This window comes from Tursiops truncatus, chromosome 2, assembly GCF_011762595.2.
Source record: "Tursiops truncatus isolate mTurTru1 chromosome 2, mTurTru1.mat.Y, whole genome shotgun sequence".
Lineage (NCBI taxonomy): Eukaryota > Metazoa > Chordata > Mammalia > Artiodactyla > Delphinidae > Tursiops > Tursiops truncatus.
In genome coordinates, this window is record NC_047035.1 from 31484546 (window position 1) to 31498673 (window position 14128).

At 43.4% G+C, this 14128-nt stretch overlaps 1 protein-coding gene across 5 annotated transcripts in view; it reads left to right on the forward strand.

Annotated features, from left to right (window-relative positions):
* Positions 1-14128, forward strand: part of MAP3K9 (mitogen-activated protein kinase kinase kinase 9) — a 77800-nt gene that overhangs the window by 34524 nt on the left and 29148 nt on the right. For all 5 annotated transcript variants that reach the window (XM_073800312.1, XM_019921958.3, XM_019921967.3 and 2 more), the window contains one exon: positions 9980-10160. In XM_073800312.1, coding sequence (XP_073656413.1) covers positions 9980-10160 — 181 coding nt within the window. The remainder of the gene's footprint in view (positions 1-9979; positions 10161-14128) is intronic.

A 14128-nucleotide genomic window follows, 5' to 3' on the forward strand; every position in this document is an offset into this window, starting at 1 on the left:
GAAAGATAATTTTAACCTGACAGTGAGGAAAGCAAAGAACGAATTTATATCACAGAATCCCTAAAAGTCTAGGAACTGGCAGCACCTGGTACCTCCAGAACTGGAGCGAAGCGGGTGCTAAAATAAAACGGGTCAGGTACCGATGATATGAAATGCATTCCTCCTCCACTCCGTGCGGCCAGCTGCCTGCCTTTCCTTTTGGAAGAGGAAACTGGTTTCTGGACTGGGGGACGCAGGCACAGGGTATGGGTATGGGGACTTTAATTTAAAAATGGAGCGATGAGATAACTGTTTACATACGGAAGCCTGCGACCATCTTGGCCCTCCCCCAACTTGATTCCCAGCACACTGGCAGCCAGACCTTTATTTTCCCACAGTTGGAAGAGTGCTTGACCAGCTCAACAGAATGACCACAGGTGTTCTTGTCTAGGCTTCCCTGGCTCTCCCTACAGAGAAGCTGGAAATTGACAGATTCCTTCTGTGTGCTTAGAGGTTCTAGTTAGCTTTTGATCCCTCACTCCTTGCCCCCAACCCCCGCCCAAACTTATTATTATGGAAGACACACACACAAGGAAGGAGAAACAGCATGATGAACCCTCATGTACTCAGGCAGTTTCCATAATGACCAACTCATGGGTAATCTTGTCTCTTCAGTCACCCCACTCATTTCCACCCTTGATTATTTTGAAGTACATCTGCGACATTATGTTTTTTTGGGTAAATATTTCAGTATGTACCTTTGAAACATAAGGATTTCCTTTTTAAAGCATAAGCCCAATTTGGTTCTTGATCATGAACAGACAATCAAGGAGTACAGCAACTCTGAGCAAAAGTGCATTAGAGACGAAAGCACAAATAGAAAAAGCAGCTGAGACAGACTGCACTGGGAGAAACAAAGAAATAAAAAAAGAACCATTAGTAATATGCTCAGGTAAAAGAAAGGATATTGTGCCCGTATTACAGAAACAGGCATTACACGGCTACATGTGCTCTTGCCACTCAACTGAAAAAAAAATTCAGAGAACAAAACAGAGGTCCATTAGAAATTACAATCATGATAGGGGAAATGAGAAGAAACCCAATAGAAGGGTTAGAAGACAAAGTGATGACATCTCAGAAAGAAGATCAAAAAGCAAAAAAGATGAAAAATAGAGGAGAAAAGATAAGAAAACTGGAGGACCAGTAAAGAAAGACTAATACCTAAATAATAGAGGTTCTAGAGAGAGAGAAAACAGAGAAATATAGGGGAGGAAAATAACAGTAAGATACTTCAAGAAAATTCCCTGTAACTGAAGAGCATGAGAGTTCAGATTTGGAAGTACTCACGAAGTCCCCACCCAAGATGTATTCCTATTCCTTTGATATTTCAGAACACTGGGGATTAAGAAGAGACTAAAAATTTCCCAAAAGAAAAAGACATGTCACATACAGAGCATCAGAAAGCAAAATGGCTCGGGGCTCCTTAACTGCAGTGTTGGAAGCAAGAAATGGATGCACGATGCCTTCAAAACGATGAAGGAAAATCTCCAATCATTTTTATGCCAAGTATGGGGATGGAATGTAGACATTTTCTAACAAAAAAAAACATACCTTCCAGGTGTTCTTTCTAAAGAGCTGTTGGAGAATGCATATCACCAAAGTAAGAGGAAAGCAGCAGAAAGAGAAAGTGGGGTACAGGATGTGGGAGATAGATGAAGGGAAACCTGAGGACTGTGAAAGGAGATCCCAGGGGAGCAGCTGTGCATCGGACATAGAGGGGGGCAGTTTAGATCCGGTAGTGTGACTCAGGACGCTCATCACCAACTCACCTATTGCTGGTGTTCCGTCAATTTAACCTGAGGAATGACTCCCTGGGGAGCCTGGTCAGGATTCTTCTCTGTATTTGGCTGTCTTGCTTATGTGCTGATGAAGCTCTTTGTCCTGTTGGCTGGACGGACGGAAGTGTTTTCTTTGCCCAACCCCAAGAACCCGAGTGAATTTAGAAACAGAAAATACAGGGGGCCCACTCCCCAACCAAATTTCTGATGGATGTCCAGTATCTGCATCTCTCCCCGCAGTTCCCTGCTGCCACATGTCCCCACTGTGGTCATCTCTGCAGTTTTTCTACTACTCATACATGATCGTGCTTACTGACTTTCCCAGAAAGGGCTCTAGTCAGCTCTCTGGGACCATGGCCAGACGCTGTATTTAGCTTATTTCCTTGAGAGCCTTCATCTAACAAAGGCAGTATTTTTACTGTATTGTGGGTAGAATTGTGTCCCCCTGAAAAAGACGTGATGAAGTTCTAACCTGTGAATGTGACCTTATTTGGAAATAGGATCTTTGTAATCAAGTGAAGATGAGGTCCTATTGGATAGGGACTGGACCTCGTCCAATGCCTGATGTTTTTAAAAGGAGAGGGAAATTTGGATACAGACACATAGCGATGGGAATGCCATGTGAAGAACAGAGATAGACGCAGAGGGCAGATGGCCAGTGAAGAGGTTGGAGTTATGCTGCCCTAAGCTGGGGAACACCAAGAATTGCTGGCAGACACCAGGAGCTGGAAGAGGCAACGGAGGATTCTCCCTGCAGCCTTTGGAGGTAGCATGGCCATGGCCGACACCTTGATTTTAGACTAGAATTCTTGCCGTCAGATCTGAGAGTGGATTTCGGTTGTTTTAAGCCACCACATTTGTGTTAATTTGTTAGGCAGCCCTAGGAAACTAGTATACACAGCTACATTTGTGCTTGTCACTCACTTTTACAAAGCTAAGCAATATCTTAATTTATGGATGTATACATAGGTGGTAAGATGACAAAGTGAGGTAAAGGGATAAATAACAGAAGTCAAGATTGTGAGACGTCTGGGGAGAGGGAAGGGATGTGATGGAGAGGAACGTGTGGAGCTTCTAAGGGACTGGATGGAGTCATATGGGTTTTCATCTTATTTTCTTTAAATCTTTTTTTTTTTTTTTTTTTTTGGTACGTGGGCCTCTCACTGTCATGGCCTCTCCCGTCGCGGAGCACAGGCTCCGGACGCACAGGCGCAGTGGCCATGGCTCACGGGCCCAGACGCTCCGCGGCATGTGGGATCTTCCCGGACCGGGGCACAAACCCGTGTCCCCTGCATTGGCAGGCGGACTCTCAACCACTGCGCCACCAGGGAAGCCCTTGGTTTAGTCTTCTTTTTTTTTTAAAGTTTACTGTCAAAGGTATATACACATAAAAGAGTGTATTAAAAACACTTTTTGGGGCTTCCCTGGTGGCGCATTGGCTGAGAGTCCGCCTGCCAATGCAGGGGACACGGGTTTGTGCCCCGGTCCGGGAAGATCCCACATGCCGCGGAGCGTCTGGGCCCGTGAGCCATGGCCACTGCGCCTGTGCGTCCGGAGCCTGTGCTCCGCGACGGGAGAGGCCACAAAAAAAAAAAAAACAACTTTATTGCTAAAAAAATGTTAACCATCATCTGAGCCTTCAGTGAGTCATATCTTTTTGCTGGTGGAGGGTCTTGCCTTAGTGTCGAGGGCTGCTGTCTGATCAGGGTGGCCATTTCTTAAAATAAGACAGTGAAGTCTACTGCATTGATTGACTCTTATTTCTCATCTATAGACAAATGATTTCTCTACAGCATACAATGCTTTTTTGATAGCCTTTTACCCACAGTAGAGCTTCTTTTGATATTGGAGTCAGTCCTCTCAAACCCTGCAGCTGCTTTATCAACTAAGTTTTATGTAATATTCTACCTTTGTCATTTCAATGATCTTCACCAGGAGTAGATTCCGTCTCGAGAAATCACTTTCTTTGCTCATCCATTAAGAAGCAACTCCTCATTTGTTAAAGTCTTATCATGAGATTGCAGCAATTCAGTCCCATCTTCAGGCTCCACTTCTAATTCTAGTTGCTGTTTCCATCACATCTGCAATTACTTCTTCCATCCGAGTCTTGACCCCTCAAAGTCATCCATGAGGGTTGGAACCAACTTCTTCCAAATTCCTGTTAATGTTGATATTTTGAATATCATGAATGTTCTTAATGGCATCTAGAATGTTGAATCCTTTCCAGAAGGTTTTTAGTTGACTTTGCTCAGATCCATCAGAGAAATCACTATGGCAGCTCTAGCCTTAAGAAATGTATTTCTTAAATAGTTTTAAGTCTTCAAAGGCGAAGTTGCACCTTGATCCACGGGGTGCAGAATGGATGTTGTGTTAGCAGGCATGAAAACAACAAGAATCTCATTGTACATCTCCATCAGAGCTCTTGGGTGGCCACATGTATTGTCAGTGAGCAGTAATATTTTGAAAGGAGTCTTTTTCTGAGCAGTAGGTCTCAACAGTGAGCTTAAAGTAATCAGTAAACCATGTTATAAACAGATGTGCTGTCATCCAGGCTTCGTTATTCATTTAGAGAACACAGGCAGAGTAAATTTAGCATAATTCTTAAGAGCCCTAGGATTTTTGGAATGGTAAATGAGCATTGGCTTCAGCTTAAAGTCACCAGCTGCATTAGCCCCTAAAAAGAGAATCAGCCTGTCCTTTGAAGCTTTGAAGTCAGGTATTGACTTCTCCTCTCTAGCTATGAAAGTCCTAGGTAGCATCTTCTTCCAATAGAATGCTGTCTCATCTACACTGAAAATCTGTTGTTTAGTGGAGCCCCCTTCATTAATGATCTTAGCTGGATCTTCTGGATAACTTGCAGCAGCTTCTACATGAGCACTTGCTGCTCCACCTTGCTCTTTTATGTTATGGAGACGGCTTCTTTCCTTAAACCTCTTGAACCAACCTCTGCTAGTGCCAGACTTTTCTTCTGCAGCTTCCTAACTTCTCTCAGCCTTCATAGAGAGTCAGAGTCTTGCTCTGGTTTAGGCTTTGGCTTAAGGGAATGTTGTGGCTGGTTTGATATTCTATCCAGAGCACCAAAACTTTCTCCACATTGGCACTAAGGCTGTTTTGCTTTCTTATCATCTGTGTGTTCACTGGAGTAGCACTTTTAATTTCCTTCAAGAGCTTTCCCTTTACATTCAGAACTTGACTCACTGATACAAGAGGCCTAGCTTTTGGCCTTTTTTGGCTTTTGACATGCCTTCCTCACCAAGCTTAATCATTTCAAGTTTTTGATTTAAAGTGAGAGAGTTTCACCTGAACACTTAGAAACCATAGTAGGGTTATTACATGGCCTAATTTCAGTATTGTTGTGTCTCAGGGAATAAGGAGGCCCGAGGAGAGGAAGAGAGATGGGGGAACAGCCAGTTGGTGGAGCAATCAGAACACACACAGCACTTACCAATTAAGTTTCCCATCTTATGTGGGCATGGTTTGTGGTTCCCCAAAACAATTACAACGGTAAGATCAAAGATCACTGATCACCATAACAGACGTAATAATAATGAAAAAGTTTGAAATATTGTGAGAATTGCCACGTGTGACACAGAGACAGGAAGTGAGCAAATGCTGTTGGAAAAATGGCGCCAATAAACTTGCTCAGCGCAGGGTTCTCACAAACCTTCAATCTGTAAAAAAATGCAATATCTGTGAGACACAATAAAACGAGGTATGCCTGTACATAGTAAATGAGCAATAATGGGTAGCTATCATTATTATTTAATCAACCATTCCATTTATTTATACAGTAAAAATTTATTACATGGTTATTTTGTGTCAGGGCCTGCCAGGCTTCCTACCAGGGTTCTCAATACCTTGAACTTGGAGTCCCATGGTTTCCACTTATGTATGAGACACTTAGTCGTAATCGTAGTAATGATAGCTGTAATGTCCTGAGCTCCTAATTATGTGTCAGGCATTCTGCTAGGTGCTTTATTACTGTATTGCCTTTAATCTTTATCCCCATTTTATAGAAGCAGGAATAGAGATGTAGAGTCTATGAAACTTACCCAGGGTTACATAGAAAATGTCAAGCCTGGGATTTAGATTGTCTGCTCTTTTTTTTTTTTTCTTTTTTCTGTTCTGCACTGACTGTTGTTACTGTCACCCTAAATCCATTATGTCCCAGACTGAACTTGGTTTCCTCAAATGGGCTTTGTCTTTCAACTTCTCAGTCAGGGGCACTACCATTCTACTTGTCACCCATGTCTGAAAGGCGGGAGATGTCTCCTTTCTCCATCAAGCCCCTATATCTGGTTAATCACTAGGATTTTAGTTCAAATGCATCTTTTTCTCCCTCTTTCTCTTATCCTGGCTGGTCCCCTCTTGACTTGGATTTGTTAGTTTTCAGCATTTGTTCCACTGCCCCCCATGAAAGGGGAGGTTTACACAATACACTTTCGTGGACTTCACCAGATTTTGATAAAACACCCTTACGTTTTCCAAGAAGTAAAGCACAGTAGTTTGTTACTGCTGCAGCTGCTTGTCAGCGGTAGAAGCTTGGAATGGGCTGACAGCAGTGGTACAGATAAGTAAGCTGCTGTGAATATAACCTTTCTCTCCTACCCAGGAAAACATGTTTGGAGAGAACTATGCTCCACTCTGTTTTAAAAAGTAAAGCTTTCCCCTTTAACAAACAGTACTGGGAAAAGTGGATATCCACATGCAAAAGGATGGCGTTGGACCCCTATCTCATATGATATACAAAACTTAAAGAAGAATGGATCAACAACCTAAATATAAGAGCTGAAACTGTAACACTCTTAGAAGAAAACATAGGGGCAAATCTTCATGAACTTGAATTTGACAGCTCTTTGGTATTACATCAAAAGTACTGTATGAGCAACAAAAGGAAAAATAGATAAAGTGGACTTCATCTAAATTAAAAACTTTTGTACATCAAAGGACATTATCAAGTAAGTAAAAAGACAGCCTACAGAGAGGGAAAAATATTTGCAAATCACATATTTGATAAGGGTCTAGTATCCAGCATATATAAAGAACTCATAACTCAACAACAAAACAACAGACATTTCTTCAGAGAAGACATACAAATGGCCAAAAAGCACATGAAAAGATGCTCAACGTCGTTAGTCATTAGGGAAATGCAAATCAAAACCACAGTGAGATACCACTTCACATCCACTAGAATGGCTATAATAAGAAAAAGGAAAATGACAGGTATGGTGAGGATGTGGAGAAATTGGAACCTTCATACATTGCTAATGGGAACGTAAAATGGTTCAGCTGCTGTGGAAAATAGTTTGATGATTCTTCAAAAAGTTCAACATAGAATTACCATATAAACTAGTAATTCCACTCCTAAAGAATTGAAAACAGGTACTCAAACAAGTATACGTGTACATGTGTTCATAGTAGATTCACAGTAACCAACAGATGGAAACAACCCAAATGTCTGTCAATGGACAGAAGGAGAAACAAATAGTGGTATATACATATGATTGAATATTATGCAGTCAGAAGAAGGAGTAAAGTGCTGGTATGAGCAACAATGTGGATGAACCTTGGAAACATGATGCTAAGTGAAGTAACCAGATGTGTCACATATTGTATGATTCCATTTATATGAAATATGCAGAATAGGTAAATCGATAGAGATAGGAAGCAGGTTGGTGGTTGCCAGAGGCTGGGAAGAGGGGAGAATGGGGAACAATGCTTAATGGGTATGGAATTTCCTTTTTGGGGGTGATGAAAATGTTTTGGCACTAGGTAGAGGGGATGGTTTACGACGTGAATGTACTAAATGCTACTGAATTGTTCACTTTAAAATGGTTAATTTCACGTTATGTGAATTTCATCTCAATTTTTAAAATCTCCAAAAAAAAAAAAAAAGTAAAGCTTTCACAAACTTTGTTGCTTTAATTGTTAATAGTAATGCGTACTTGGTAGATATCAGTATTTCAGGACACTGTTCTTGAGAATCATTGCCGGAATTATTAGCTGCCAGGATTATAGCCCGCTCTCCTTTGCTGGGGGAAGAATCCCTAGGCCAGGGCTTTCTAACTCAGATGCCTTCAGGGGCATTTATCCTGTTGGGATAAATGTTTGAGGTCAGCTGGATGTAAGGCATCAGGGAGTCATGGAGATTAGGTGCAACTGGGCTGGACGTGCACTGTCTAAATGCATTCCAGTTTAGACAGACTGCCCCTGGGCTGGTTCTTGCCCCGTCTTCATCTTTCGGCCATCCCTCATAAGCCATCTGACAGACTGATGTATTTTAAAAATCATCTTCAGCATGCCATCCCATTTGTAAAAACCAATTTCCTGTCGCAGAATCTAAACCTCTCTGCCTTCCCTTTCCTGCAGAGGCTCTGAGAAAGCTCAGCTGGACCCATACAGCATCGTGAAACTGTTACCCAGCTCCTACCTCACCCTGTCCCAGCCACCTGGTGGCCTCGGGTGACAGGACTGAGCCCCATTAGATCTGTAAGGGGAAAGGCTCTCTCTGAATCCTCCGTTTAAGGGCGACTCAGGGAAATGCTCAGCAGCTGGTTGCCGCCACTGCAGAGGGCATGGTGGGTTTCTGTGGTGCCACTTCCCCAGCAGTCTGCATGCATGTCAGTCCGTTATCTGTCTACCCGCAGAGAAGGGGAGAGAGGCACAGAAGAATCTGGAAAGAGTTTTGTGATTAGATGAGATGTAGGAAGTTGTTTTTTGTTTGTTCGTTTTCATCTGCCCAAGCTTTTAGAGGCTTGGACCCATCAGGATGCTGGAAGCTTGGAGCGGGTGGGGTGTGTCAGGGGAGCAGGGGGGAGGGTGTGGAGGAAGGAGGCTTAGTCCATTAGATCTAGGGAGTGGCTGGCACTGACTTCTCTTATGCTTCCAGCCCTATAGCTACTTGTAATCCCTCTTTACTGCTGATGTTCTGGGAAGCATGTAGGACGTAGAGATCTTTGGCCCACGTCCTTTCATTATGTAACACTTCAGTGGACGTGTGCCGGGGCGGGGTTTGGGGGAGCAGGAAGAGAAAAGTACCGTCGTGTGACTTGAGGGACTCCCTGCGGCTCTTGCCCCCAAATCCAGCCCCCTTACCCCACTCTCCCCATTTAGACTTGAACAGCAGAGAGAATCTCCCTTCCTTCCCTGAAATCCCGTGTACAGAGCTCTGAACTCCCGGTGGCTCAGCGTCTGGCCCACAGAGGTGGTGCTGACCCAGGGCCCTTGGAACCGTCCCACCTGTGGAGATGGAGGCCCGGCCTCCTCGTATCCCAGGAGCTCGCTCGCTGCCGACTCAGGCAGGGTTTCTGGCCTTTGCTTACAGCACTTTAGTCGATGGGCGTTTTTGCTCTTTTGGGGGAGATTGGCTCCCACGAGGGCATGCTTCTCGCTGGAGCCGTCATGTTGGGTGAGCCTCAGCGTGTGTGCCCTCTGACCTCCAGCCTGTCAGCCACTCCCCAGTGGGTGCTGCTGAGTTCCTGGATTAAGGGAAAATCTCTGCCCAAATGACCTGCTTTTTTTTTTCTTTAGTTTTTATTTTATATTGGAGGATAGTTGGTTAACAATGTTGGCCACCTGAAACTAAGACATGCTTTCTTAAGACTTTAAATAAAGTCACGTGGAGAGGTTCATGGAAACTGTTGAGACACTGTCGGAAACCTTAGAAGCCCAGCAGGCAACCTCCACTCCTGGTGCTGTGAGAGTGCTCAAAGCCCAGCGGTGGCCTGGAGGTCAGGAAGGCCGGGTAGCCGCTCCTCAGCAGGGTAGGCTGTGAGTGGGCCGTATGGTGGCATGGCAGCAGGGAAGGCTCTCCAGCCAGGCTGCCAGGGTTTCAGTCCTGGCTTATTAGTTGAGTGGCCTTGGAAGATTTATTTAGTGGTGCTGTATCTCAGCTTCCTCACCTGTTTGTAGAGCAGCGACGGCAATCGTATGTACCTCATGAGGTTGTTGCGAGGGTTGAAGATAATGCCTGTAAAGTACTTGGCGCCAAAATGGGTGCGTCCTAGGTGTTTAAAGATGGCGGCTCCCACCAGCCACCCGTGGGAGCCACATGATGGAGCCTGCAGGAGAGGACAAGAGGATGGCGGGAGGGCTCTGTGTTGTGTGGTTTCCCCGTGATTCACGCAGACTCTGGTTTCTTCTGTATTCCTTTCCTTGCCCAGTACTGATCCTCCAGAAGGTGGAGAACGGAGACCTGAGCAAAAAGGTTCTGAAGATCACCGATTTTGGCCTGGCTCGGGAATGGCACCGAACCACCAAGATGAGCGCAGCAGGGACGTATGCCTGGATGGCACCTGAAGTCATTCGTGCCTCCATGTTTTCCAAAGGCAGCGACGTGTGGAGGTAAGGTCCAGAGGTGCAGGGTCAGCGCTCCCCAGATCTATTTTGGCTGCACAGATGCTTCGGGACTTGGAGAATTGGGGTTGCATAGAACCCCAGGCACCCCAGGTAGGTCTAGGTGACCCCTTCAGAGCAATCTACACTAAATCCCACGTTGCCAAAGGACAGTTTCTAACACCTTCATCTGCCAGAAATCCCCCCAGTGCTAGGGGGCAAGTACCACCTCTGTGTAGGCCCCTTTGTGTTGGTGATTGCTCCCTAGGAAGGACCAGGAGATTCTAGGGGCAGTGCGTACTGACCTCCAGGGTGGTGAGGGTACCCAGACAGTCCTGGAGACCTTCCCCACGGTCACCCTGGCTTGCTTAGCAACAGTGGCTGTTACTGTTGGACTTGTTCTCACTATAAGCCCTTCAGCTGATGAGTATTGTTTGTGCTGTCTCTTTTTTCTGGGTGGGCTGGAAATTATCCTTTCCAGTTATCCAGTTAAGCTTTCAGTCAGGGCTCTGTCTTGCCTGTCGAGCATTGATATAGAAATGGGAAAAGATAGGTCTCAAGCATGCGCCCAGAACTGCAGAGTCAAAGATTAGACCAACCGTGTCCCTTAGTTAATGTCAGCCCAAGAGGTCACAAGGACATGTTGGATCTAAAGATCTTTCTCCCACTGATGGGAGGATGAGCATCTACAGAGTAAGCATCCTCATGACCATGAGACAGTAGCATCACCTTGGTAGGCAAAAGAAAGGACTGTAGATTATCATCGTATTTCATCTATGAAGTTGTTGCTTCTTGTTGTAAAGTGAGCTTGTTGTGTGTGTATATTTTACTTGTTGTAAAGTGAGCTTGTGTGTGTGTATATTTTAAATAACAGCTTTATTGAGGTATTACTCACATACTGTAAAGTGCACTTTTTAAAATGTATAAGCCAGTGGTTTTTAGTAAATTTACAATGTTTTACATTGATCATCATTGTTATTAGTTTCCTAAGGCTGCTGTAACAAATTACCACAAACCTGGTGGCCTAAAGCAATACAAATTTACAGCCTAGAGGCCAAAAGTCTGAAATCGGTATCAGCAGGGCCATACTCTCTCCAGAGACTCTGGGGCAGATTCTGTTGCAAATAAGGATTCTGGGTATTAGGACATGGACATATCTTTTCAGGGCCACCATTCAACCCATGACAACCACTGACTATTTCCAGAATATTTTTTTTATCACTCAAAAAAACCCTCAATACCTATTAGTAGTCATTCCCTCATACCCCCTACCCCTCCCCCTACACCCTGGCAACCACTAATTTACTTTCTGTCACTGTGGATTTGCCTCTTCTGGACATTTCATATAAATGGAATCATACAGTATGTGCTCTTCTGTGACTGGCTTTTTTCATTTGCATAATGTTTCCAGGGTTCATCTATGTTTTTCAGAACTTCATCCTTTTAATAGCTGAATCATATTCCATCATATGGGCATACCACAGTCTGTCTGTTCTTTAGTTGATGGACATTTGGGTTGTTTCACTTTTTGTCTAATGTAAATAATGCTGCTGTGGACATTTGTTTACATGCTTTTGTGTGAACATATGTTTTCAGTTCTCTTGGATGGTATACACCTAGGAATGAAATTTTCTGATTCATATGGTAATTCTATATTTAACTTTTTCAGGAACTGCCAGACAGTTTTTTACCACAGCCATTACCATGAGCAATGCATGAGGGTTCCAATTTCTCCACATCCTCTCAACACTTGTTATTTTTTATTATAGCCGTCCTAGTGGATGTGAAGTGGTATATCTCACTGTGGTTTTGATTTGTGTTTCCCTAATGACATCGAGCATCTTTCCATGTGCTTATTGGCCATTTGTATATCTTCTCTGAATAACTATCTGTTCAAATCCTTTGCCAATTTTCAAATTGGGTTATATGTCCTTCCATTTTTATGTTGAAAGGGTTCTTTATATATTCCAGATACAAGTCCCTTATCAGATACATGATGTGCAAATAATTTCTCCCATTCTGTGGGTTTTCTTTTCACTTTCTTGATGGTATCCTTTGAAACACAAGCATTTTTAGTTTTGACGACGTTCGGTTTATCAGTTTTTTCTTTGATTGCTTGTGCTTTTGGTGTCATATCTAAGAAACGAAGTCATGAAGTTTTATACGTATGTTTTCTTCTAAGAGTTTTGTAACTTTAGCTCTTACATATAGGTCCATTTTGTTCCGTTTTGTTCCATTTTGACCTAATTTTTGTATGTGGTGTGAGGTAGGAGTCCGGCTTCATTCTTTTACATGTGGCTTCTAGTTGTCCTAGCACCATTTGTTTAAAAGACTGTTTCTTTCCTCATTGAATTGTCTTGGCATCCCTGTCAAGAAGCAGTTCACCACAAATGAAAGAGTTTATTTTTGGACTCTCAATTCTACTCCATTGATCTATGTGTCTCCCATTTTGCCAGTGCCACCTGTTTTAAGAACTGTAGCTTTGTACTAAGTTTTGAAATTAGGAAGTGTGAGTCTTCCAACTTTCTTCTTTTTCAAGATTATTTTTGCTATTCCAAATCTCTTCAATTTCCATACAAATTTTAGGATCATTTTGTCAGTTTCTGAGAATTAGGCAGCTAGAATTTTGATGGGGATTATGTTAAGTCTGTAGATCACTTTGGGGAGTATTGCCATCTAAATAATATTGTCTTTCAATCCATGAACATGGGATATCTTCCTGTTTATTTAGACCTTCTTTAATTTCTTTCAATGATGTTTTATAGCTTCTGTATATTGAATCTTATTTCACTACACATTAATTATGGGTGAAGTACCTATTGTGAAGAAAAGAGTTTTCCTTTCCTTAAAATATCTGACTAGATCTCATTAGGTTGAGCTGTATCCTGATATTCAACTGTTTTTCACCCACAAAAGCAGCAATTTCATATGCTTCAACCTACACTTTCATTGCTTGACTGTAGGCTAATGAGATTAGTTAATGTATTAATTAAGCTAAGCTGCTATTGCAAAGAGACCTACTGATGGTAGAAATGTACTTCTTTTTCAAGAGTAGTCCAGCCTGTCTAGGCTGGTGGGGCAGCTTTGCACCTTGAGATCATTCAGGAACTCAGGTCCTTTCAGCATCCCTCGGCGTGTTATTCTTTTCTGAATGGTTACATCTGAGTGAAAGTGACTTCAGAATAATTATATCCCACAGAAAAGGGGAAAGAGAGCTTATCCATGGCAAGAAGCTTGTCTTTAATTTGGAGATGACTCCAAAAGTAGCTATTATTATTTCCGTTTTACAGATGAGGTAACCAAGGCTTAGATGATTGAAATCAGTTGCCTAGGTTCACCCAGGTGGTAGAGGTAAAGCTGTGATTTGAACTAGATATGTGTCTCTTGAAACTCTGTGCTTTTAGCCACGTCACCATCTATATACTCTTACTCCTGCGCTTTGGGCGCCCTCTTCCAGGGTGATTGGCCCACCATGCCTGGGACCCAGCAGCCTGTCCCAAGAGGGCCAAAGCATGTCTAGGAACTCGGGGCAGAGCTGGTTCCCAGACTGACTTGTAATGCATTTATTCCTCCAAGAAATGTTTGTTGAATACATACTTACTCTGTTATGACCAAGCAAGTGGACTTGCTTCCCGCTGTACGATGGAAAGTCCAAACACCGAGGCAACGGTCTTTTGCAGAGAGAAAAAGGATCTATTGCAGGGTGGCCAAGCGAGGAGGCAGGAGGCAATACTCAGATCTGTCTCCCCAGTTGATCAGCTGTTGAGCAGGATGTTTATCATGGAAGTAGGGAATAAGAGGCGGGGGCTGGGAAATGGTCGGTGGAAAGTTCATTTGTACGTTTCTGGAGTTCTCTGCCCAGGCTCAACTGTTCTTCATGCCTCTTCATGGGTTGCATGTGCAAATTCAGGGGGGTTTCTTATGTTACATGGGGTGGATTTTCAGCCTGTGATGTCTAAAGTTCACTATCAAAGTTC